Source organism: Citrus clementina, unplaced genomic scaffold (genome assembly GCF_000493195.1).
Source record: "Citrus clementina cultivar Clemenules unplaced genomic scaffold, Citrus_clementina_v1.0 scaffold_9, whole genome shotgun sequence".
In the NCBI taxonomy this organism is placed as follows: domain Eukaryota; kingdom Viridiplantae; phylum Streptophyta; class Magnoliopsida; order Sapindales; family Rutaceae; genus Citrus; species Citrus x clementina.
The window spans coordinates 25743554-25771520 of record NW_006261964.1 but is presented as its reverse complement, the minus strand read 5'-3'; the positions used below and the strand labels follow the sequence as shown (position 1 = coordinate 25771520).

Below are 27967 nucleotides of genomic sequence, written 5' to 3'. Positions count from 1 at the left end.
TTTAACTCCTCTAGAGATTGATTTTTAAGTGATCCCAACACAGGCCAGCAACCTTTGCTTTTTAATTACATCCCCTTGGGGAGCATAAGGTCTGTTGTGCGTAAAATGCGGAATTAAGCGCACCAACTAATTATCGAAAAATAATGGACACAAAATTTAACATGGTTCGACAGTATGACCATGTCCATGGGAGCAAGAGAAAAATAATTGTATTACTAACAATTATTTATAACAATTATTTGAGTACAAATTTGAGTAAAGAAACCGCACTTTTCCAAAACTCAAATACATCCAGTACTCTCACACACACTCTCCAATTGCTCACACTCACAGAACTCTCAAAAGTTTAGAAACTTATAAGCTTAACAAATTTTTGGAATTCTTAACAAATGAAAAACTCCCTCTATTTATAGGAAGTATTTTGCACTATTACAAATTCGGCGCTCACCAACAATTTATCAAATTGTCAAAGTTGTTGTGAATTTGTCAAATTGTCACATAATTCACCAACTTATTTGACTTCATTTTCCATGATTCCATCCACATGCTTCCAACATTGCAGCCAGAAGGTTGTGCATGTCAAAAAGTTGTTTTGACTTTTCAACATAAGGTCCTCATATCGATCACATCATTCAAGTCCAAAGAACCAGCGAAATATGTCCACAAATATCTCCATCTACTTGAAAAAATGCTGGTTTTGGCAGCCTCTTTAATTGTTGAGCGAGGGAAAACATATATCAGAATGTCGTCGTGTAATTTAGTGATTTGCTTATACCATCTTCTAATTCCATATTTTTTCTTTTTTTTTTTTCTTTTTTCCTTGGAAGAGCATTTCCGCTGCTGCAACTGCAGTTCCTTTCAAGTCGGTTTTCATTGTCTGATCTTGATAGGCTTCTAGGGTTTGATTAGAGAAATTAGGAGTGACGAGGAGGAAGAATGTAACAATTCAGAAGATAAAAGAGAAATTCATCAGCGAATTGAAATTAATTTTATTATTACTTGTTAAAAAATATGATGTAAAACTAATTATTGATAGCAGCTCAACATTATCATAATTCTAATCTAATTATAACCTAAATGGCTAAATCCGAATTGAAATAAGAAAACCCACTAAGAAAGAAATTAAAATAGACTACGTAACATGTTTATTATTTTCTTTTAAACGAACAATAAAACTTCAAAAAAAAAAACGAATGATCCATTTAATTTTTCGTATTTTGCAATTTGCTTTCCTAGGAGATCACGGCACGATATATCACTTTCCTTTAGTTGAAAAATAAATTACTAAACCCTATAGTACTCTAAAAGGAAAAAAAGAAAAGAAAAGTAGAACTCAAGAATAATTAGCTATCAATATCTCTCTCTCTTTTTTTTTTTTTTTTTTTACCGTATTGAAAATAGAAAAATCCTTGTGCTCCATACAAACTCTATTTATTCATATATTAGGAATCTCCAACCTTTGTCCAGGTTTATTTGTGTTTCATATAGTACGTAGAGAGGGGTGAACACAGTTAACAGTTATCAAATAACATAACTACGGAACAAAATCAAATAACATATCTAAGGACTATATAGTATAAAAGACATGTATTATATGTAGCTTCCGATAGGTTTATTTACCTTATAACGTACGAAACCGTTTATTATTCAAGACATTATTATATATATCAATTCATTAATTACATCATCCAGCTATTTTTTTTTCTCTTTTTTCACTCGACACTTTCTTCTTCACCGCCTACAGCTTCAGCTTCAGCTTCTTCACTAGTTCCACCACCTTCTTCAGCTTCACCAACTTCACCAACGTCCTTCGAAGGTTTACTTGGCGGCGGTTTGGGTGTTTTGAGGGCTTTGCCTTTAGCCGGCGTTTTTGCTTCAACAATGTCCGATACAAGGGCCATCAGAACAAGGCTGAGGATCAGCATCACCTTGATAACTCTTGCCATTTCTTCTATGTCGATGCTAGCTTTTCCTTTCTTTGTTACACAGTGAGTACCAACTAGCAATTTCCGTCCTTCTTATAGCACAACATTTTCTAGTTTAAGAAAGTGTCGGTGGATTTTAGTTAACGCCATTTATGGTCTGGCATATACTCTAGGCAAGCATCATTTGTTTGATGGAATTAGAGTAATGCTAAATTTTCAGCCAACCCTTAAGGATGGCAATGCCAGAACATATCATGAGGCATGAATTTTGAAGTAATTAAGATGTAGATATCGTATTGGTGTTGAGTGTTGAGTCCTTGACGCACTTACCTAGTCGAAAAACCAAATATGTTAGCAGCCCTACAAATTTCTAAGACTTAGGGTATATTAACTCAATCAATAACATGTTTCCATTCTTTCGTATACAATTAATTTTTCTCACTAATTCAGATCTACCACTAGTTCATGTAGTCTATAAGTAGGTTCATTATCGGATTGATGTCATGCACGAAATTTAAAATTAACGTGAAGAAATGAAGTGCTTGATATGAAGACGCATTTCTTTTACGAGAAGTGAAAACCGTTAAGAGAATTGGAACATTTCGTTTCCATGTAAAACTCCTCCTCAATTCGTTCCACATCAATATAATCGATAACTACCTTCTCCAACTGTGTAGCACTCTCGAACAAGTCTATCAGAAATTCAACATTACCTGTATATATGCAGCTCGAACCCAACTAATTCAACGACCCTAAGGCTTAGATGTGGATGATGCTTCTTGATCTTCCGTTCGTATGGAGATAGTAAACACCGTGAACTCAATGTGAGTGTATATAAAAAAGGGCATACTCTCAAGAAAGCTGCACAAGGAAGGAAGCAATCTCTACTTATTGCAAAGAAGATATCCAAATGCGCTCGAGATTTGGTAATTCAGGAATACTGCAGAGGATACCCTGATCAGGCTCATCGCCACGCTCTAATTTTAGTGTCCTTAGTTGAAAAACAACATCAGAAAATCGGAATAGATCAGGCAAAAGGGATTCACAACAATCGCCCTCTATAGAATATTCAAATGTTATGAGATTCGGTGCATCAATTTCAAGTTCCTCCAAGTTGAGCAAAGAATTCAACTCTAAGTAAATCAATTTGAGTGAAGGCCCAAAAATTCGGATACTAAGTAGACTCTTTATCCACTCAAGACTTAACTCCTTAAGAACGGGACAGTAACATAACAAATTTTCCAGAGCCTCTGTTCTTAGTTTAACCCCAGCAAAATGCAGAGATGTAAGGTAACCAGATTCAAAATGTGATGGAAAATTGTACCGATTAAACCTATTTATATGAAAGTCCAATTCAAGCCTTTGAACTCTCTTTTGAATGGTAAATTTCATCCAAATATCAAACATCACAGCTCGAGTCTAAGTGCCTGTTTGGTATGGCTTATTTAAGAGCCATAAGTGCTTATTTAATCGTATAAGCACTTTTTAAAAATTTTTATGGTGTTTGGTTATTTTTTTAGTAGAGTTTTTTTTAGCTTAAATAAGCTAATTTACCTCTACTAGCAAAAGCCCAAAATTTGAGCTTTTGGGAGTAGAGGTTAGAGGGCTTTTCTAAAAATATATAATAAAAAAATATCACACAATTTAATGGTTCAAAAGTACTTTTTTTATTGACAACCAAACACCCAATGACTTTTTGTTCAAAAGCTCTATTGGTATAAGTTCTACTGCTATAAGCTCTAATGTTATAAGCTCTATTTAATAAGCTGTACCAAACGGAGCCTGTTTGGTATGGCTTATTTAAGAGGTATAAGTGCTTATTTAATTCCAAAGACCAAGCAAAATTTCTAAAGGACTTTTTGCGACAAATGCCTAGTTTCGAGAGAAAATTTTAACTTAAAATCGAGAGAAATCCTTAACTCCTTTAGAGATTGATCCTTAACCTTTATTGATCCCAGAACTTTATCTATAGAACCCAGCAACCTTTCTCTTCTTACATACCATGGCAAATCGAAGCACCTCATGTCAGCCAAATCGTCAAAGTCTAAAGCACCGGTAAAATATGTCCACAAAAATCTTCATCTACTTGATAAGAAGCTAGTTTTTACCGCCTCTTTAAAGCTGCCATGAAAGCTGCCCTTCTGTGAGGCTGTCACAATAACACACCCGCAGTATTGGCTTTAATCCAGCAAGACAAAGTGGGGAGCCCCAACACAGGAGTGACCCTAAGGCGCCCTTCAAAAGATAACCTGGACGCCAATAGGTTTAAAATTGTCCATATTAGATAGCGAAAAAACGAAGCCTGGACAAGAAGGCCGGGAAGCTGAAGACGACCACGACAATTAGAAATAATATTTGGCATCCAAGTTAAAAAGTTTCCATAGATCACATCTTTACGAGCCTTCCAAAGACCAAGCAAAATACACAAACCACCAAGCACCCAAACATTAGGTTACTCTGTCACCATTAAGACTAAAAACAAGCTCGATGCAAGAGGACAGATGGATCAGAGAACAGCCATTGGATCAAATTGCAGCCATATATAAGATTAATACGAAAAAGTTGCATGTAGTGTACTTTGTATTTTTTTTTTTTTAAGAACCCTAGTACTTTGTATGTTGAGTAGAAAGAAAATGTTCAAATATCAGATGTAATGACACGGTTAGTAAGATTAAACTTTCATAGAACTGCTCAAAATATATAGCTTCTGATAAAAATTTCATAAGCAACAGTTATGACTAGTGCATATATTTGTTAGCTAATGCAAGAACATATGGTTTTTCATGGTCAAACAGCCAAAATAGTTGAAGAAAATTATGGGATCACAAATTCTAAATGAGGGAATTTTGCTGCCAACTCAATAGCAAGCGTCCTGGCAGATTTATACTCCCATGAGTTTTTCCTGTAAAACTTCTCCCCAGGTTTTCCCAGAAGATAAGCTCTACCGGGATCAATAATTATCTTCTCCAATAGTGTAGCACTCTCAAGCAAGTCCAACAGAAATTTAACATCATCTCTAAGCCACAAGAACCCAACCAATTCAGCAACCCTAAGGCTCAGATGTGGACTATGCTTCTTGACCTTCCGTTCATACGGAGATATAGAACGTGTTGACTGCACTGTGAGTTTATATAACGAAGGACATGCTTTCAAGAAAGCAACACAAGGAAAAAAGCCATATGTATATATATGAAATGAGATATCCAAATGCTTGAGATTTGGTAATTCAGGAATACTGTAGAACACAGCCTCAGGCATATTGCGAATCTCTAATTTAAGTGTCCTTAGTCGCCCAAAAACATCGTCAGGCACAAATGATAGACTAAAACAGCCCTCTCGAAGCATCTCATCAGCAAGAATTGGAACTGGTTCAAAGCAGGTAGTACTTAAACCAAATCTGGTCTCTTCAAATGATATGAGATTTGATACATCAACTTCAAGATGATCCTTTAACTTGACCAAAGAATCCAACTGTAAGTAGTTCAGTTTGAGTGATAGACCAGAAACTCGGATACTGGTCAAAATTCTTATCTTCTCAAGAGTTAACACCTCGAGAAAGGGACAGTGACATAACAAATTTTCCAAACCCTCTTTATTTAGATAAACCGATGCTAAACGTAGGGATGTGAGGGAACGAGATACAAAATGTGATGGAAAATTGTACCACGCACTCTTACATAGCCGCAATTGTAAGTCAAGCCTTTGAACTCTCTTTTGAATAGCAAATTTGAGCCAACTATCAACATCACAATTCGGGTCTATATCGAGACAAATCCTCAACTCCTCTAGAGATTGATCCTTAACCTTGAGTGACCCCAAAACTTGATCAATACAACGCAACGACCTTGGGTCTCTTCCATCCCCCAGCGGACCGAAGCTCTTCATGTAGACCAAATCATTGAAGTCTAAACAACCAGAAAAAAATGTCCACAAATACCTCCATCTACTTGCTAAGATGCTTGTTTTCGCAGCCTCTTTAATTGTTAAGCGAGACAAAATACATATCAGAATATCGTCCGGTAATTTACTGATACCATCTTCTGGTGCCATCTTTTCTTTTTTTCTCTGTAAATCTCTTTCCACTGCTGCCATTGTTATTCCTTTGGAAGTATGTTGTTCTTCTTCTGATCTTTGCATTTGGAGTACCAATTTTTACTTTTTTAGGGTTTTATTATTATTATATACAGTTGTTTTATTTTTCTATTTTTTTTAAATTATAGTTTTTTTTATAATAAACATTTTAATATTATAATTCGATTTACATAAGCCCATAGAATACACAAATAAGCCCCAAAAATAAATTCCATATAATACACCCTATCACTCAAACCTATCTTTAATTTTTCTCTCTCTATATATATATATATAACCAAAAAAAAAACTTGAATGATTCATTCTTTTATTTTCTTTTCAATTTTTTTATATTATTACATAACTGTAACCATGCTTGAAAAAAAAAAACACACAACACTACCTTAAAATAGGGATGGCAAAATCCTCAACGGTTTAGGCTCAATGGGATCCCACCTTAAATAGGATGAATTTTAAATAATTTTTAAGAATGAGAAATAACAATCCTCAAATTCTAATAGGATGGGGTTTGGTTTTGTACTCCCCAACACATTCCTCATTATATGTAAATATTTTTTTTCCAATTACAATGTTAATTAATAGATTTTATGTTTATTTTACCTAATATAAATAGGATATAACTAAAAGAAAATCCTATAATATAATTATTGTTTATCAAAATATTTTTATAGTTTTGATATCATTTCAAGTTATTATTTCAAACTCTTAGAAATTTTTTAATAATTTAAAAACCTTATAAGAATTTTTCCATAAAAGAATTCTCAACTGATGCTATTCTGATATCTTCCCATTATTCAATCTGTGGAGCAAACAAAGCATCAAGACTTGGACTGCCTCTCACTTTCGATGGTGCATCTATTGCTGAGTTTTCTCAGCCTAGTTTGTAATGAATTTCATAGTTATAACCAAGTAGTTTAGCCACCTACTTTTGTTGTTTTGGTGTTGTGATGGGCTGCTCCAATAAAAACTTGATGCTTCATTGGTCTGTTTGAATAAAGAATTTATGTCCCAATAAGTAAGGACGCTAAGTTTGTATAGCTTGGACAATAGCAAGCATTTCTTTGGCATATATGGAGCATGATCGTTTAAACACTCCCAAAGCTCGTCTCATGAATACAATTGGTTTGCCTTATTGAGTGAGGACCGCACCTATCCCTTCACCTAAAGTATATGGTTCAATCACCAAGGGTTTATAGAAGTTTGGCATACCTAAAGTTGGAGTTGAAGTCATGCCCTACTTAAGAGCATTAAAGGTACTTTCAGCTTCCTCAGGCTATCCAAATTGGTCTTTCTTTAACAAGTTGGTGAATGGACAGGCCAAGATGCCATAATTGCGAACAAAGTTCCTGTAGTAACTCGTGAGACCTAAAAATCCACGTAGTTCTAAAACGTTAGTAAGTCTAGGCCAATTGAGCATGGCCTTGATTTTTCCTTGATCCACTTTTACTCCCTCGGAAGTAACAATATTACCCAGGTACTCTAACTCCTATTGCCCAAATGGACATTTACCGACTTTAATAAAAAACTAATGATGCCTCAATATTTCAAAAGCTTGTTTAACATGTTCCAGATGCATGGTCCAATTAGGGCTATAAATCAATATGTAATAAAAAAGAAAATTAATACAAATTTGTGAAGGTATAGGTGAAAAATGACGTTTATAATTACTTAAAATGTAAGTGGGGCATTGTAAAAACCAAAAGGCATGACTAAATATTTATAATGACCATTGTGAGTAAGAAATGCTATTTTAGGAACATCTTTAGGATATACATGTACCTGATGGTATCTGACTCTGAGGCCAAGCTTTGTAAAATAGGTTCCTCCATAAAGTTATCTAATGTATCATCAACTGTAGGTATGGGAAATCCATCCTTCCTGGTTATGGCATTAAAGGCTCTATAGTCAACATAAAAACACCATGTGCCATCTTGTTTTTAACCAATAAAACAAGAGATGAAAAGGGACTAGTCCTTGATCTTATAAGCCCCAATTTTAACAAGTCATGAACTAGTTTTTCAATTTCGGCTTTTTGAAAATAGGCATACTTGTAAGGTGACACATTCATGAGCTCTAATCCTTCTTTGAGCAAAATGTGGTGATCTATTTCTCTTGGTAAAGGTAATTGTTTAGGTTCGGCAAAAATATCAACAAAGGATTCTAACAGGCACTGCATATTTGGATGGGCATCTTGTTGTATTATCTCTTTAGATGGCTGTACACAAATGGTGAAGATAGAACTTTCTTGCCGAAGTTCCTTCGAAATTGCTTTCAAGGATGTAGCTTGAATGGGTTGTTCATTGACCCTTTGTAACCTTTGAAATTGATTCTGTCATTGGAACTCCATAGCCATTTGTTTCCAGTTGCACACTATAGTTCCCAATTTTTCTAACCATTGCACGCCTAGCACCAAGTCCAACCCGGTTAATAGTAGAGAGTATAGTGTAAGAGAAAATAAAATGCTTTGAAGTAAGATTTGCACATGCTCAAATCTCCTTTAACATTTTAATGGGCTACCGTTAGCTACTCTTACATTGAAAGGCTCAGTAGGTATGACTGGCAGTTGTAACAAGTTGGCTATTTTCTCACTGATAAAGTTATGTGTAGAGCCACTATCAATTAATACCACGACTTTATATTGCCTAATTCTAGCTGAAAATCGCATGGTTTTAGAGGTGGTCCATCCTATTAAGGCAAGTAAAGAAATTTTAGGTTTAGGCGGAAACCTAGTTGGTGCTGCATCAATTATATCCCCATCTTTCCCGTCATCCAAAGAGTTTTCTTCTGGCAATAGAGTTGTGGTCTTTAACACTTATGTCCTATAATAAACATTTTGTCATAGTTAAAACAAAGACCTTAAGACAAAGACCTTAAGCATGCCTTCTTTGCATTTCGTCCCAAGATATACGTTTCAATGGAGTTGCTAGTTTCGTTTTTGTTAGGGCTGGTAGCTCCAGTGGTGATCAGTTGGATGATAGTGGCCAAGTGATTTTTTATTGGTGAATTATTTGCTCATCCCATATGCGAGCAATGTTGATTGCCTTCTTTAGAGAATTTGGATTGAACATCCGTATATTCTCAGCAATTTCTGGTTTGAGCCCTCGCATGAAAGTCCCCATCAATTCCTTTTGTATCCACCCTTGAACACGATTACCTAGTTTTTCAAACTCCTTTTGATAATCCCACAGTGAACCATCTTTAGAGAATTTGGATTGAACATCCGTATATTCTCAGCAATTTCTGGTTTGAGCCCTCGCATGAAAGTCCCCATCAATTCCTTTTGTATCCACCCTTGAACACGATTACCTAGTTTTTCAAACTCCTTTTGATAATCCCATAGTGAACCATCTTGTTTTACCCTCACACTCGAAAGGTCTAAATCGTGCATAATACTTCCTCAAAATTAACCCATGTCACCACTTTCCTTTTTTTTTTTTTTTGTAATCTCTGTAACCATTGTCACCATTGATTAGCCTCTCCTTTTAGGTGAAATGAAGTCAATAAAACTTTTTATGTCTCTGTGATACCTTGATATTCAAAGAATTGATTAACTCGGTTGAACTAGGCTATTGGGTCATCAACCGAATATCATAGGAACTCAACTGAAGTTTGGCTATCTTGGATGAGAACATCTATCGACTTCCTTTCGTACCTTCTCGATGTCTTCCTTGTTGCTACTGAATTGGCCATTATGGTCACCCTTACTGTTGGATCCTACTTCAGTGGTAAGTAACACTTCAGATAGCTTATTAATGGACTCTTCCATATGGCGCAATTTATCAACTACACTACTTATTCCATATTGAAGTCTGCACACTCTCTAATTGTTTAATTCGTTCTTTATTGTTTGCCATTGTAGTCACGGCTCTGATACTAATGATAGGTCCCACTCAAAGCTTGATTATAGTTGCTAAAAAAAAGAAATGATTCTCTTATGGCAAGAATTAACCCACTAAATTGGATGAAATTACTTGTTGCCTTCATTGAATTTTGATGGAATATATATACGTAAAGTTGAACCACATCTTGTAAACTCTAGATCGCGATTGCTACAAATAAGGGAAAAACATCTCACAAATAAACAACTAAATTGCATGACCTATTCTTATTTAAACATGTGAAAATTGGCCAACAATGTGGACTCATTCTTCAACAACAGTCCTCAGCACCGCAACAGCACATCCCTCTTACATGTACCTTGGATTTCTGACAGGAACACGCTGAGATCACCTTGGCCTATCAGTTTTGATGTTGAGGAAGAACATTTTAGGGTTTCAGGTTAATAATTTTACAATAGATCGGTGTGTGAGCACTAGATGTGTGTCAAAAGTATTATCGTTCTATTTATTTATATTAAATTGTTCTTATTAGTAAATTGAGTTATTAGTTTTTTTTTGTAATAAAAAATTTATAAAACATGAATGCTTGAAGTGGATTTTAGAGTGCACAATAGACTCACCTATACATATGGTTTTGTGATATCAAACAATCAAAATATATAAAGTTAATTTAAATTAGGGTATCATGCTCAAATTCTAATTGGAAAAAACAATAAAACTGGACAGAAAAATAATAATAGTAACACTCAAGTGATTCATTCTTTTCTTTTCATTTTTTTAATTTTCATTATAAGTTTCAAGTTTACAATTTATGAATGACTATGTGCTGCTGCTTGGAAGATTATTTCATAAGTGTATTTTTGCAGCTGTGTTATTACATTGGTGTCGCCATTAAGGGGAAAAAAAACCACAAAACAAAACAAAGCAAACGAAAAAAGCACAACGCCACATCAAAAAGCTTGATCCGGCAAGTAAGCCAAAAAGGGATCAAAACGCGTGATGGGGTAACAAATAAGAGGAACTGCCATAGCTCCTGCAAATCCCAGCCCTACACTTATATCAACTTTTTCTCCACCTTTGACTTTCCAATCAAAGCATTGCACAAAGGCCCCAATCGTGGCATGCATCACCGCATACGCAAGCGAAACACCTGAACATCCCCTCCTTCCTCCACCAAACGGAATGTAACTAAAATCCTGACCCCTCATTTCCATCTGATCATCTCGATCATTCATCTGACTAAAGTTGACCACAAACCTTTCTGGTATAAATTCGTTCGGTTCTTTCCATATTTCTGGATCCCGCATGATGGCATGTATATTTATTAGGGTTTTAGTCTTGGCTGTGATATCATAGCCGTTGATCTTGCAATCATTGGTGCATTGTCTGTGTATGATGGGGCCTGGAGGATGTAGTCTTAGGGATTCTTTGACGACTGCTTGTAAGTAAGGGAGTTTTGGGACGTCTGATTCTTTGACTAGCCTGCTTGACCCAACAATTGACTTGATTTCATCTCTAAGCTTTTTGAATACATCAGGACGGTTAATAAGCTCTGCTATGGCCCATTGTACAGCAGCTGATGTACTATCAACACTCGCCATAAATAATTCCTATCATGTAATTGAAGGAAATTATTAGAAATTTATTAGTAACTGCTTGTTTACTTGGGCTAAATTTAACTTACCATGAACACGTAATTAAGTTATCAACTAGTAATGGCACAACAAATACAAGTAAAAACATATTGTTCTATCCTAGGAAATACATACCAAATTACTATCTATCTTGATTTGAGTTTTATGAGTTTTTAACTATCTTTTATCATGAATGATGCTTATACCATCACGTGAGAATAAAATTATGTTATATATACATTAATTATTACGTTCAAAACCATCGTAAATTCATTTGGTATATATGAATGGTGGTAAATTAGCACTAGAAAATACTTTCTTGTCCATGTGTGTATTAATTATAGTATATAAATGACTAAAATTTAATTACTTTTAAATTGTATGTTAATACTCAGGAATCACAAACTTGTATATACTTTATAAAAATATTTTTTTTAACTAAAAAATAAATTTTACTTAAGGATAAGCTAAATCTTGCCGGAATCATACTCCTCCCACAAAAAGAGATTTACAAGAGCGGAACTAGGTACAAGCCTCAAGGACCTAGCAACCCAGGCTGAAAACAATTCAGAAAAACGTAAAATGAAGGTTTGAATTGAAATTTTACCATGACCACGATAATTTTACATTCAACCCCTTAATTTCTGTTTTTTTGTTATAACCTACAAAAGTTTAAGATTTCTCCATTATGACTCCATCACTGGCCTTTTCAATTTTACAAATATTATGTCATGGCCTAGTTAAGCTTATAATTTATCCATTATAACCACTTCTAACCAAAATCATGGTTCCCACTAAAGGTTAACATATGCAAAATCTTTTCGTTCATCAATATTGAAAAAATAAATATATAAATATCATTTATAGGCCATGTAGTTATGAAGCTCGTAAAGCCTAATTGGTAATAAATACTTTTCAAGGACTACTCAACTCACTGTATGTATTTCCGAAGATTAATTTTTAAAAATAATCATTATCGATATCGAAAATAAAAATTAAATAAATTAAGAACTCACCAATAAGAAATGCTTGATCTGGTTTCTTGTTAACTTCACTTCATCATCTGGATCACGATAAGTCTCCAACAAAATATCCATCATATCTTTATCTTCATTTTCTCGATCATTCATTTCATTTTCTTCATAACCCTTCATGATCTCCTCTATAAGTTCATCATACCGCCACATTGCATCTTTAAGATTCTTCCCGTTTCCAAACAAATCAATCTTGTTCAGAAACCCAAACAATTCATTAATACCGAACTTGGTCGCTAGCTCCATGATCTCCACAATCGAATCCCTCATCCTCTTAGCTTCACTACCATTGTTTTCACAAAACCTCCTATTCATAATCATTCTAAATGTTAAATTATTTGCCATTGCCGCTAACTCTAAACCCAAATCACAAGGCTTCCCTTCTCTAGAACTCTTCATTAGAGATTTCAACAGTCTTTCAATTTCTTGCTCTCTTAACTTGTTGTACCGATCCATTTGGGGCCCTGCAAAAAGTTCTGTAGCACATAGCTTTCTCATAAATCGATAGTACGCACCGTAAGGGCCAGTGATAAAACCTGTGCCTCTGTAAATGTTGTATGCACTAGGCCCAGATTCATACCTAGAGGAAAAATTAATGTCATGTGTTTTAAATATTTCTTTGGCAATGGTAGCATTTGAGACGACAAAGAATGTTGATGCACCAATGCGGATGCGCATGAGAGGGCCATAGCGGTGAGCTAGGGTTTGCAAGGACTCAGGTAATTTGTAGCTTAGTAGATAAAGGTGACCAACAATTGGTAGAGCTGGTGGGCTTGGTGGTAACAGATCTATAGATCGAGATTTTGTGAATGTTTTGATAAGCCAACACACAACAACTAGTGAAATTATCGAAATGAAAATGGGGATGCTATTTGAAATGATAGGATTAAAATTCCAGGCCATAGCGACGTCAATGATGTGGCTGAAGAGGAAAGATATAGGTATAGTGTAGAAACTTCTAATTGAGATATACAGTGTGATTTTCAAAAAATACTTGCATACATAACAAGAGATAGGATACTTTATTGATCTAATTGATATATATATATATAATGTGTTTGTAGTTACGGTATTTAATTAATTGAGAAGAATATATTCAAAAATATAAAATTTAAGTAGATCATACGAACAAAGTTGAAATGCAAATTAAAAATGTGACTTACCAGACTCCCTAGATGGAGTCTACGGAAATTATATGGCCGATCGTTTTGAATAAATTTTGATTAACGAATTACAATGTTTCTGAGTTACTCAATATTTAAGACCTTGAGTTGCGGGTAAACCTAGGACAGTGTTCGAAGGAAACAATGACAATTGGTCCGATAGTTTCATTGGACCTGTAGTTGCGGCTAAACTCTAGCTAGTTGGTGTACTAATTTGTTAATTTATACCATAACAAATGTTTCTTTTTGGGTTCTTAGTATAAAAGATTATAAATCAATTATGTCTACCATTTGAGTTTGGCGTCATTAGTGCGTTGAATGTCTCGGGATGTCCTAAATGGCAAAACCCGTTCACCAATGACTCCTTTAGAATAGTGTAGCAGTTTTCTTTGTCAAATCTTGTCTCTTTCACACTTGTACTTGCAATTACACGATCGATCATGTGTTTGATTGACCAATGGTTTGCCCAAAAGAAGGAAACCGTAAAGGGTTTAACAGACAAGTCATCTTCGTGAAGATCATTTCTTCCTTCATCTCCCAGCTCATTATTTGGCACTAGCATGTGCAATGAAATGATCACACAGGCAGCACGTGTCAATGATCAATTTGTGTTCATATAACCCCTTTTATATTTGTAATTACTTCAAACATTAATAAATCCCCCTGCTCCTTCATTTTTTTCTTTTTAATTTGTGATGCAGCATAAAACATGAGGGACCAAATAATGGAATACAGTAGGTGTGTTTTATTAGTGGATTACAGTTTGTGTGTTTTATTGAATGGAATATAGTAGGTGGAGCTTAGTATGAGTACTATAAACATGTGCTAAATCCATTGTAAAAATCAATCAATCTTCAATTAAATTTAAATATTCTTCAATACAAATTGTCGTTATAAATTTATAATATCCTCTTCTCTCTGTGAGAGCACAAGTTGAAATGAAATCTAGCAAACTGCTGCGTCAATTGGTATTAGAGACTTCCTCTATATCAGGCGGAGCTTTCCTGCTAATCATATCTTCCATTTCCATCCATCACAAACTACAAAATAGGAAAAGAATCAAGACCAGATCACCTGGTATTATAACAGAAAACTCAAAACATAATGCTAAAGACTAGCTCCACTAGTTTATTAACAGAACTGATGACCAAGTCTTACAAGGCACACGTATCATTCCTCCCCCCTTAAAGGATCCTTGTCCGCAAGGATAAAATCTAGGTAAGACTTGGTAAAACGCCACTCATTCTCCCAGGTTGCGTCCTCGTTGGGAGCTCCCCTCTATTTAACCAAAATTTCAGAGTTTGACCGATACTTGCCCTTTTGAATGACTTGGCGGTCAAGTATTGCTTCAAGCTGAGGAAGAATAATAGAGTCGTATGATACAGGAGGAAGTTGATTTGAAGCCGAGGTGTGAATAGGTCACAAATGCTTCCGAAGCATGCTAACATGAAACACGTTATGAATTTGTGAACTTGGGGGTAGAGCCAACCGATATGCTATTGTCCCTACCTTCCCAATAATCTGATATGGCCCAAAAAATCGAGGAGCAAGCTTCATAAAAGCACGAAAGGCCACTGACGTCTGTCGATATGGTTGGAGCTTGAGATACACATAATCACCAACCTCAAAGGATACCTCTTGTCATTTTAAATCTGCCTGGCTTTGCATTCGTTGTCTTGCCAAAGAGAGGTTGTGGCGGAGCTCTCGTAAAATTATGTCGCGATCCCGAAAGTACTCATGCACTGCTTGGACACGGGAAGTGCCAGGAACATAAGTAAACAAGTGAGATGGAGGAATACCATAGACAGCTTCAAATGGGGTCATTTTGGTGGCGGAATGGATGGACGTATTATAGCTGAATTCAGCCCAGGGAATCCATTCAACCCATTTTCGTGGCTGATCTCCAGCAAAACATCGCAAGTATTGCTCTAAAGTACGGTTCACTACCTCAATTTGGCCGTCTGTCTGAGGATGGTAACTAGAACTCATACTAAATTTAATTCCTTGTAATTGAAATAATGCTTGCCAAAATGAACTTACAAATACTTTATCCCGATCACTTACAATGGTTGTTGGAATGCCATGGAGGCGAACCACATTAGCTACAAATGCTTTAGCAATCGTGACTGCCATGTATGGATGTTTGAGAGCCACAAAATGAGCATACTTGAATAAGCGATCAACAATTAGCATGATGACAGTATAACCATTTAACGACAGAAGTCCCTCGATAAAATCCATTGATACTTCAGTCCATATCTGAAGAGGAATGGGTAGTGGTTGGAGCAAACCGGCAAGACACATAGAATCAGATTTGTACCTTTGGAAAATGGTACAATGCTGTTTAAATTCCTTCACGGTTTTACGCAAGTTTGGCCACTAAAAGCTGAGTTTAATTCGAGATAGTGTCTTATGGAACCCAAAATGCCCACCAACTGAAGATCAGTGACAATCAACCATAACTTGTGCAATTAAAGTAGAAGTGGGATTCAAATAAATTCTGCCACTTTTAAACCATACTCCATCTCGTTGTGTCAACTGTTGTGATGAATGGGAATGACTCAATTTTTTATAAAAAGAGTCATGTTGTACCTTTCCTTGCAATTTTTGCATGTGGTCCCGAAATAGACATGAACTGAAATTCAACAACACGAGAGAGTGAGTCAGCAGCTTGATTTTCAGGTCCGCGTTTATACTTAATTTTGTAGTCATAACCAAGGATCTTTGGAAGCCATCGAGCCTGTGCAGGAGTGGTAATTCGCTGCTCAAGTAAATACTTGAGGTTTTTTTTATCGGTGCGGACAGTAAATGGTCTCCCGAGGAGATATAGGCGCCATTTCCGAATTGATTTGACAACAGCCAACATTTCTTTCTCATAGGTAGATAGTAATAATGTTGTTCCCCTTCAAAGCTTCACTATAGTATGCTATTGGCTGGCTGGTTATTCTGAGTGAGTACTACTCTAATTCCAATCTCGCTAGCATCACATTCGATTACGAATTGTTGAGAAAAATCTGAGGCCTAGGATTGGTGGAGACTTTAGTGCTTCTTTTAGCTTGGTAAAAGCTAACTTGGCTGCCTCGTTCCACTTGAATCATTCCTTTGATAACAACTGATATAAAGGCGTTGCTATAAATCCGAAGTGGCGGATAAATTTTCGGTAATAACCTGCTAGGCCGAGGAACCCTCGTACTTCTCTGACAGTGGTTGGCGTTGGCCATTCAAGAATAGCTTGTATTTTGGAGGGACTTACTGCTACTCCTTATTCTGAAATGACGTGACCCAAATAATCCACCTGAGAAACACCAAACCTGCATTTTGTTTCCTTAACAAATAGTTTGTTAGTTTGCAAAATAGAGAGGACAATCCGGAGATGTGTAATGTGATCATTCCATGTCTTTGAGTACACGAGAATGTCATCAAAGAAGACCAAGATAAACTTCCTTATATAAGGGCGGAAAAGATCATTCATGAGGCATTGGAAGGTGGATGGGGCGTTGGTCAAGCTAAAAGGCATTACGAGAAATTCGTAGTGCCCTTCGTGTGTTCTAAAGGTTGTTTTTGGTATATCTACATCGTGTACTCGGATTTGGTGATACCCAGCTCTTAAATCTAACTTTGAGAAGAATTTAGCTCCATGGAGCTCATCCAGAAGTTCATCAATTACAGGAATCATGTATTTATCTTTGATCGTGATGTTGTTCAATGCACGGTAATCCACACAGAATTGCCAATCACCATCTGCTTTTTTTACTAAGAGGACTGGTGATGAAAATGGGCTTTTACTCGGTCTTACCAGCCCTGATTGCAAAAGTTCTCTCACAATCTTCTTTATTTGTGTTTTCTGGTAATAAGGGTAACGGTAGGGTCTTACGTTGACAGGGTGTGTATTTGGTTGTAGTGGGATGTAGTGATCATGTGGTCTCTTTGGTGGTAGGCTAGTAGGTGGCTTAAAAACATTGGAGAATTCTGTTAAAATCTAAATTATGTCACCTGGGTAAAGATTCGGCTGGAAATTATTGGGAGAGAGAGAGAGATTTGGAATAGGAATCCACTACCTTGAATAAAGTTGAATTCTTTAACAAATAAGGCCGCTAAAGGGATGTGTTTAAGACCTTGGAATGTGTAGGTCTCTTCTCTAACTTTGTAGGTCATCGTCAACTACTTGTAATCCATCTCTATTGGTCTAATAGTCTCTAACCATTGTACGCCTAAAATCAAGTGACAGACTGCCACAGGAAACACAAAAAAATCAGCAGTAATTGATTTACCTTGAATGAAGATTGTGAGTGCTTGGCACAGACCTTTGCATTCGATTTGTTCTTGGTTGACGACCGTCACTTGGAACCTTTTATTCTGAAGAACAAGTAGCCCATATTTACAGCTTGATCAATGAAATTGTGCGTGTTGTCGCCATCTATGAGCACCATTACGGTTTGTTCTTCAGTTTACCTATCTTACGGAATGTTTACGGACGACTGGATCCTGAAATGGCATAGGCAGAAACTTCGGGCATAACTTTATGGTCCTCAGATTCAGGTTCGGCAGGTTCCTTAGCAAGGTTTATTTGATTTGAATCCTCTACATGAATAATTGCGGCCTTTGGCAGCGGTGACCGGGAACGAATTTTTCGTCACAATAATAACAAAGTCCATTTGCCTGTCGTTCTCGTGCCTCTTGATTTGTGATGCGTCAAAATGGAATCGTTGAATTGCTGGCATTTTGGTTTACTTTGGAAGTTGGTGGGGGGCCTAATACGCCACTGGAATGGTGTGGTATGATTCTTTGTGCTCCTGTAATTGCGGATGGACGAAAGGAAGTGCTCATTTTCTTTTGCAGGTTATTTCATTCCTCAACTAGCCGAGCAACACCAGTAGCATCAGTTAACGTTCGCGGCTGCTTGATCTTGACATCCAAGCCAATTTCATCTTTGAGACCTGCAATACAACAACCCACCAAAAAATTTTCAGGTAATCCGTCAATACAGTGGGATAATTTTTCGAAAGCCTCCTGGTAAGCCTCCAAAGTTGAGGTCTGTTTTAATCGTGTGAGAGCTTCAGAGGGATCTTCATAGTCTGTTGGGCCAAACCTTTGAAGCATTGCTTTTATGAATTCTTGCCAAGATAATGGTCCCTTAAATTTTGTTAACCGCCGATGCCACTGTAAGGCAATACCTTCAAGATGGAAAGAGGCAAGTTGAACTTGTAGGCCTGGTGCAATGTTTTTGAATTCAAAGTATTGTTCCGCCTTGTAAATCCAACCGTTGGGGTCTTCTCCGTTAAATCGTGGGAAGTGAAGTTTGAGGTGGTGATGTTGGTCATTTGGTGTGTGGGGTGTGTTAGTGTTTGTGGTATGTGAGGTTTCTCCAGGGTAAAAAGGGTTGATTTCAGGCTGGATGGTTGGTTGAGGTCGAGAGACTCGCAAAGCTTGTAACTCAGTTAACACCTTATGCAAGGAATCATTGATCTGATCAAAATTGGATTCATGTCGAGCTAAGGCTTCGTTGACATCATTGCGGAATTCGGCATTAGATTTACTGCAAGTGTCCATTGACAAACCTGCTCTGATACCAAAATGATATGGTATAATTTAGAATAAGAGTTAAGAAGAAAAAGAAAGCAGAGAGATAAAAGAAAGGAAAAATGTTTCTGTAATTCCCCCTTTATTCAACTTAGAACTGACTATTTATAATAGTCTTACAGCTGGAAACTAAACAAATAATGCAACAAAATAGAAAAAGAATCAAGACCAGATCACCTGGTATTACAACAGAAAACTCAAACCAGAATGCTAAAGACTAGCTCCACTAGTTTATTGAACTGATGACCAAGTCTTACAAAGCACACGTATCATAAAAGTGTAAGAGTGATGTGTGTGTGAGTGGAGAAGAGAGGTTACACAAGAGTGAAAAAAAAATTGTGTGATAAGAAAAAAAAAAGTTTAAGTGCGAGTTTGAGTTTAAAAAAAAAATAAGAGAGTTCAGAATTTTTTTTCAGAAAAGGGATAGAATTTAGGAGGAACAATTGGGGAGTGAAAAAAAAATTAAAAAGAGAGTTTTTTTTTAGTTTATTCTGTAATTTAAAAAAATGAGAATTGTGTTAGTTTAGTTTTGTATTTATATGTGTTTACTTATTTGAATTGTGAATTAAGAAAAAAAAAAGAAAAAAAAGGAAAAAAATGTCAAACGAGGAATCCAACCCAGCTATGGGTACATTCGTAACCAGAGAATTAATGGTTGCTCTTGAAACAAGATTACAGAATTTGGAAGTCATGCTTACAAATTTGACTCAACACTTCCTTAGGGGGCAAAATAACAATTTCCAACAACAAAGGCGAGTTGACATTGGAGCGGAAAACAATATTCCAAGACAGCACAATATTCCTCAGGGAAATTTTAGGCTTTATCGGAATAAATTTTAGGCTTTATCAAAATCAACTTTTCAACGAAGATTCTAGTGAAGACGATGAAGGACCGGTGCCACCAGAAAATAACCAAGGGTCTCGGCAAATTGACTACCGAATGAAAATTGAAATTCCACAATTTGATGGCCTATTCATGATTGAAGAATTTCTTGATTGGCTAGCTGAAGTTGAAAAGTTTTTTGACTATTGGGGGACTGAGGAGCATATGAAAGTCAAGTTGGTAGCCTACCAACTCAAAGGAGGTGCACTTGCTTGGTGGGATCAATTACAAACAACATGAATTCGACAAGGAAAGCACAAAGTCCGAACTTTGCAATGCATGAGAAAATTAATGATTGAGCATTTTCTTCCTCCAGATTATGAGCAGACATTTTTCAACCGGTATCAACATTGTCAGCAAGCCAACTGAACAGTACATGAGTATGTTATAGAATTTCACAAGCTTGCTGTACGCGTGGATGTTCGTGAGACTGAAAATCAAAAGATTTTGAGGTTCATTGATAGACTTCACACTAATATTCAAGATGAAGTATTTAAGCAGTCACATCACACTCTATCTCGTGCAATACAACTGGCCTTGAAGATTGAAGCATAACTCAACAAAAGAGGCACTCATATTCAGGTTTCTTCATAATCTTCTGCACCACCACAAAAACCTGACTGGAATAAAGGAAAGACAATAGCGAGACCATGTGAAGAAGTACCTAGGCCAAATTTCTCTCAACCAGTGGGACGATTACAAAATGAACTAGTGAACAAATCTAGATCCACCAATCCATATGCGGTTCCAAGAGGAAACAAATGTTACCGTTGTGGACAGACTGGTCATTACTCTAATCAGTGTCGACAAAGTAATCCAGTCAACTTGACCACACATGATGATGACATTGGAGAATAAGAGTATCCAGAAGATGATGAGCATGAAAAAAAAGATGAATCGAAGGAGCTCATCTATGAAGATGAAGGAGTATCATTAGTAATAAGACGACTAATGTATACCCCGAAGAAGGATGAGAATATTCAACGGCATAACATCTTCAAGACACGGTGCACGGTCATCCAACAGGTATGTGATCTTATCATTGATAGTGTAAGCAGTGAGGACATAATATCCAAGACCATGATAGATAAATTGCAATTACCAACTCAGCCACACTCATTTCCATACCGCATTGGGTGGATCAAAGATGTCAGCGATACAAAAGTGACCGAACAGTGTTGTATTCCTTTCTCTATTGGTAAGTATAAAGACGAGGTAATGTGTGATGTTGTTGATATGGATGCTTGTCATATGTTATTTGGTCGTCCTTGACAATTTGATTTAAATACAGTGCATAATGGCAAAAATAACACTTATACATTTTATAAAGACAACATGAAGTTTATTCTTTCCCCAATGAAGCAGTCTAACAATCCAACATGCTCAAAGACCAGGAACAACCTTCTTTTGGTGCTCAAAGATGTTCTTATCTCACAAAGTGTATTGAACTCAATCCAACCTTTATTGGCAGAATTCACTGATGTTGTTCTCGCTGAATTACTAATCGGATTACCTCCACTTAGAGATATCCATCACTACATTGATCTTATTCCTAGAGCAAGTTTACTAAACTTATCACACTACCACATAAGCCCTAAAGAATATGAGATTCTGCATCAAGAAGTTGAAGATCTTCTCAAGAAAGGCCTGGTTCGAGAAAGTATGAGTCTTGTAGCTGTACCCACACTCCTAACCCCAAAGAAAGATGGAAGCTGGAGGATGTGTGTAAATAGTTGAGCAATCAACAAGATTACGGTACGATATCGATTTCCTATTCCTCGATTGGATGATATGCTTGATAGATTGGGAGGGTGAAAATTACTTTCTAAGATTGATCTGCAAAATGGGTACCATCAAATTCGGATTTGCCCTGGAGATGAGTGGAAAACAGCGTTCAAAACTCATGAAGGTCTATACGAGTGGCTAGTTATGCCCTTTGGTCTATCGAATGCTCCAAGCACTTTCATGAGGTTAATGAATCAGGTATTTCAACCTTTCATTGGAAAATTTGTTGTTTATTTTAATGACATCTTAATTTACAGCCATAGCGAGGAAGATCATATTCAACATTTGAGGAAAGTATTTGAGGTGTTACGAAAGAATAAGTTGTATGCCAATCTAAAAAAATGTAGCTTTATGAAAGATAACTTAATTTTTTGGGCTTTGTTGTGAGTTCAGACAAAATCAAAGTCGATCAAGAAAAGGTGAAAGCTATTCGAGAATGGCCGACACCGAAGACAATTTCAGATATTTCAGGTGAAAGCTATTCGAGAATGCCACAACAATCTTCTTCTCTAAAAACGACAGGTATTCGAAGGGTGCTAAACATATGGAATTAAAATACATTGCCATTAAAGAAGAAGTTCATAAATGAAGAGTGTCAATCGAGCACATTAGCACCAACTTTATGATTGTCTTAAAGGATTAAACCCAAAGGTTTTCAGCAAACATGTTGAAAGGATGGGTATTATTGGATGTCTTTATTAACATTATATTTAAACTTTTATACTCTTTATATATTTGATACTCTGAGCTCATTTAAGTATTGTTTCTAATTCTTTTATATCATTTTTTTATTTAATGGTATATACAATGAATGATTATATGATTGTTAACAGGTTTTGTCTCTGACTAAGACATTATTGTTGGACCGTCATTGTTTTTTTCCCACAAGTCATGTTAAGTATAAAATTAATATTGTGATACATAAAAAGAACTATGTCAAAATAATGATGTGGAACCGCTATAATCCGTATTAGTTTTTGTTTAAATGATAATTTTATGTTTGACCAATGCAAGTAAGGATTTAGCTTTTATTATGCGTATAACGTTTATTATTAAACCATTATTTTGAATGTGCCACATGAGCCAAGTGGGAGAATGTTGGAATATTTTATAATAGCCCATGTGCCACATTATTAAATTAGTAATATTTAGGATTTAAATAGTAAATAAATTATGGGCTGAAATCCTATTGGTCAATTGAGAAAAACAAACTGTTCACTTTGATGGAAAGTGTGAATTATGATTTTATTAAAATTAGTCCTCTCTCCACCCAATATAAAAAGAATATCAAGTTAATTTTCTTTCAATCAAAAAGTAAGGCACTCTAAAGGGGTCAAGAGAAAGAAATCAATTTTGTTAATCTTTAATTCTTGATAGTGAGATTTGATCAAAAAAATTATTATGGATCAATATATATTTTCTCTCAATTATGATGATGTGAAAAATATAATATTCTAGGATTAAAATTTATTCAAATTAGGATTTATTTGCTTTACGGGAATTGTAAAAATTCCAACACGTGGCTCTTAATTCAGCGTCCTTTATTTCATAATTTAATAGATGCATTTATTATTTAGAATTGTATTTGCAATTGGCTAAACGTGCAAGTTTAGCCAGATAACTAAACTTGCCATTCTGAATTGAGAGAGGTCAGGGTAAGCCAACGTCAAGAGTGAACAAATTTATTTTGTACAATGTCAGCCTTATCCCAAGGGAAACGCAAAAGCAAAAATAAATAAAAAAATAAAAAAATCAAGAGGCACAAATAAGCTAAAGCAAGAATACAACATACAAAGATCAAGACTAACAAAGCCTATAATTCGGAAAACTATTTGCACCAACAGAAAGATGCACAAGACAGACCAATTCGCAAGACCATCAGCTGCATGCATTGTTACACTTCCGAAAAGCATGAGTATACCAAAAATTCATCCCATTTATTATCTTATGACAATTAATCCAAAGATTACGAACACACCAAGGAGGATGCTTAATTTACCTTCCAGTAATTGAGAGAGAGGTATGTCAGATATACAAATGATTTTTAGTATAAATTTTTAATCATTAGATCATTAATTATATAACTACATGATAGTAAACTCAATACAATTTACAAATCAATTTAAATGCCACAACTAAATATGAAGGTTCACTTCTTAAGAAAAGGGATCAAAACGTGCGATAGGGTGACAAACAAGAGGCAGGGCTATTTCTCCCGAAAATCCTGACCCTAGATTTTCATCAACCGCTTTCCCACGGTTGATTTTCCAATCAAAGCACTGAACCAAGGCTCCAATTGTTGTGTGCATCACTAGATTAGCATATGTACTGCCCACACATCCTCTACTTCCACCACCGAAGGGTATGTAACAGAAATCCTGACCCTTCATTTCCATCTGATCATGATGTCCAGTATCACTGTTCAAGAATCTCTCTGGTAGAAACTCGTCAGGATCATTCCACGCATCTGGGTCCCGCATGATTGCATATGCATTAATCAGTGCTCTAGTCTTCACCTTTACATCAAAACCGTTGATCTTGCAATCTCTGATGCATTCTCTGTGAATGATGGAGCCTAGAGGGTGCAATCTAAGTGTCTCCTTTAAAACTGCTTGCAAGAAAGGGAGTTCTGAAACGTCCGATTCGTTGACCAGTCTTGTCAACTCCACAACTGAATCAATTTCATCTCTAAGCTTCTTGAACATCTGGGGGCGTTTCATGAGCTCGGCAATGGCCCATTGTATGGATGCTGATATGCCATCAACGCTCGCCAAAAATAGTTCCTATGAATTCATAATCTTTAAGAAATTAAGACTCATGGTAAATGGCTTTCTTAGTCCAAAGTTTGAGCTAATTAATTACCAAATTAGTTATGCTTTTTTAAAAGTTTCCTAAAATATGCCGTTGTATATCTATTTTTACTAGAATTTAAGTTATTATCCTCTTTTTTTTTTTCCATGGCATTAGGTATGGCAAAAAAAAGTCTGGGGCCGTCCAAATCTAGGTCGGCCCGGCTCATTTCCGCAGGACTTGGACAATTATTTAGGGAAAAAAAACTAGGCAAGCTCAAATCCTCTATTTTTAAAAAATAATAATAAATTCAAATTTAAAAAATAATCAAAAATAAAAAAAATAAAACCTTAAATCCTTAATTTAGATATCAATCATGAATAAAAAACATAAAATTATAATATTAAACTCTCTTTTAAGTGTCAATTAATTAAAAGAGTGTTTAAATTAGAGAATTCAATACTAAAAAAATTAAATCTCTAAAATTTTATTTGCTTTGTTTTTATTTATTATTTTATTTTAAAATATTTAGTTTCTTTAATTTATTATTGATTATAACAACTTAATTATTATTAACTCATTTCAAGATTACAACTTTAAAAAAATTAAAAAATAGGTAAAAGTTTAAGACCGACTCAGGCCCAACCCTTGCAATTCTACTCTAGCGGACTAGGGCCTGGGCTTGTAAAAGCCCCGCCCTAACCTCTAATTTTCCAACCTTATATGGCATATCAACTGTCTTTGAATTTTCAAGTTATACAAGATAAAAAATACTATTATATCCCTAAAAAATTAGATCTAAGAAGTAACGACAAAAACATTTTAAGTAATTTTTTGAACATGTAAAGAGTAATTGGATAATTAACTATGGGCCCCTGAGAATTACTTGCTATATCGGGCTAGTATTTTTTTTTCAATTATTATTTAAAAGACATGGTTGATCAAACCTAAATTAATGTTTTAGTTTCTATATCTTCACGATTCAGCTTAGAGTGTCCAGCTAAATAAAAGTGCTTAAAAACTATTGAGTGATGATACAACCACAAACTTATCTTGTACAAATTGATTTGGTATTAATTCATTGGTTGAATGAAAATGCAAAATAATAAAAATAGATTATGTGGGCTAAGAGATATTTAATTCAACCAATTTTATCATGTCACGTCAGTTTGTACAAAATAAGTTTGTACTAGAGTTTGTGGTTATATTATTACTCAAAACTAGTTGTGCGGGACTAATATCAGCTAGTTAAATGCAAGACATCATAATTAAATGAAAAGAAATTAATTACTTACTAAGACAAAATACTTTATCTGATTTCTTGTTAACTTCACTTCAGAATTTTCGTATCTACATGTCTCCAACAAAATACCCATCAAATCTCCATTATCATTTTCTTGATTTTTAATTCCATTGTCGTCCTCATAATTCCTCATTATCTTCTCCAAAAGTTCGTCATAACGCCAAAATACTTCTCTTAGCTTCTTCCCATGACCATGAAGATCCATCTTTGTCCGAAAGCTAAACACTTTACTAACACCAAGTTTGGCCGCAAGCCCCATCATCTCCACAACCAGCTTCCTCATCATTTTAGCTTCATTTTCAATTTCATTTTTCGAAATTCTCTTCTTGTTCATAATCATTCTGAATATCAAATTGTTGGTCATGCTGGTCACCTCTGTGCCCAAATTACAAGGAGGCCCTCCTTCTTCAGAATAATTCTTCATGATCAATGATTTCAAGAGTCTTTCAATTTCTTGCTCCCGGATTTTATTGAACCGATCAATCTGATGGGGCCCAGCAAAAAGTTTAGTAACGCAGAGATGTTTCATGAATCGCCAGTACGCACCATAAGGGCCCGTCACAAAACCAGAACCATCGTAAATATTGTACTTAGAGGGACAAGGTTCGTACCTAGAGGCAAAGTCAAGATCATGGGTTGTAAAGATCTCTTTAGCGATGGTGGCGTTTGAAACAACAACATATGTTGATGGTCCTATACGTATTTGCATCAAAGGGCCATAGCGGCGAGCTAGGGTTTGCAAGGACTCTGGTAACTTAGAGCTTAGTAGATAACTGTGACCGATTATCGGTAGAGCTGGTGGGCTTGGCGGAAAGTTACAGGATTTTGTGAATGTTTTGATGAGCCATCGTGCAATAAGTAATGAGATTATCGAAATGAAGAAGGGGAAGCAATAGGCGTACATTAGGTTAAGATTTGAGGCCATAGCTGGTTTCTTGCAGGAGACTTCAAAATGAATTAATGAGTTTATATGGTTAATTAACGAGCACCCCTTATCACATATAATTAGAGGAGATAATGTTCTTGACTTACCGATAGTGATATATGTATAAATAAATAAAATTATGACTGTATCTAGAGAGTGTACATTTTGGACTCTTGGGTGCTTTAAAATCATTAGTTTCTTTTTCATTCAATTTTATATTATTTGTGGATGAATATTTTTATGATCAGTTGAAAGGAGAATGTGACCACTTATTTTTCAATGGATTATGACGCAACCAGAAAATTACGCTAAAGGAATCCTGACATTTGTGCAATGGTACCACTATTAAGCATTTGCTATAGTTGCTACGACTGTTGTGAATATTGCTTATAAAAAATATGCATGCGAGGCAGGTAATGACGTGCATAATGCTATTAAATTAGAACTCAGTACTATGCTCATTAGTAAACCATTTCTTTCAACCGGAAAAAAATAATAATGATCTGTCAATAATATAGTTTGTTCATCAAGTCACTACCTGAACTTGTGAATCAATTAACCATGGTTAACTGGTTGCAAAACTAATATATATAAGCAGTGAGGTAGCTTCTCGGTGTACAATAACTTATTATTATAGCAACGGGCCAGGGATGGTTAATTATTTTTAAGCCAAAATGCTTTCACGAACATAAAAAAGTTGGTGCAATCGCACACCCTACATCACAGGCTCTTCAATGAAAGGTTGATGCTGGTGTAGTCGCACATCAGATCAGTTCCCATAATTTAATCCCAGCTCAATTAATCTTTGGGTCACAAAAATATGTCCACAGAAAATTTTACAAGAGTAGGTTTTTTTGACACCCCTCAAAATTCCTCATAAATCCCCTTTTCGACAAATTAATTGATTCTTATTTTGTTTGGGAGTTTAAGTAAGCATTTAAATAATTTTTTCTTTTAGCAAATATTTTACGTCCACCTTATTTCATAATTTATATTTATATTTTTAATTTTTAA

The 27967-nt window shown here is 35.6% G+C and overlaps 3 protein-coding genes across 3 annotated transcripts; all 3 read right to left on the bottom strand.

Moving 5' to 3' along the window:
- Window positions 1–4739: 4739 nt before the first annotated feature.
- LOC18031684 (putative F-box/LRR-repeat protein At4g13960) lies at window positions 4740–6017 on the bottom strand. The gene has a single exon (XM_006421435.2). It carries the CDS (start codon window positions 6015–6017, stop codon window positions 4740–4742), a length of 1278 nt encoding a protein of 425 aa, XP_006421498.2.
- Window positions 6018–10806: 4789 nt separating this feature from the next.
- On the bottom strand, window positions 10807–13428 carry LOC18032513 (3,9-dihydroxypterocarpan 6A-monooxygenase). Its single transcript, XM_024188047.1, has 2 exons — window positions 12507–13428; window positions 10807–11466 (listed from the first exon to the last, which is right to left on the bottom strand). Exons 1-2 carry the CDS (start codon window positions 13425–13427, stop codon window positions 10807–10809), a joined length of 1581 nt encoding a protein of 526 aa, XP_024043815.1. The 5' UTR covers window position 13428.
- A 10597-nt stretch (window positions 13429–24025) lies between these two features.
- On the bottom strand, window positions 24026–26953 carry LOC18031426 (beta-amyrin 24-hydroxylase). Its single transcript, XM_006421433.2, has 2 exons — window positions 26021–26953; window positions 24026–24718 (listed from the first exon to the last, which is right to left on the bottom strand). The coding sequence occupies exons 1-2, from the start codon at window positions 26951–26953 to the stop codon at window positions 24092–24094; spliced, it is 1560 nt and encodes a 519-aa protein (XP_006421496.1). The 3' UTR covers window positions 24026–24091.
- Between the last annotated feature and the right edge of the window lie 1014 nt (window positions 26954–27967).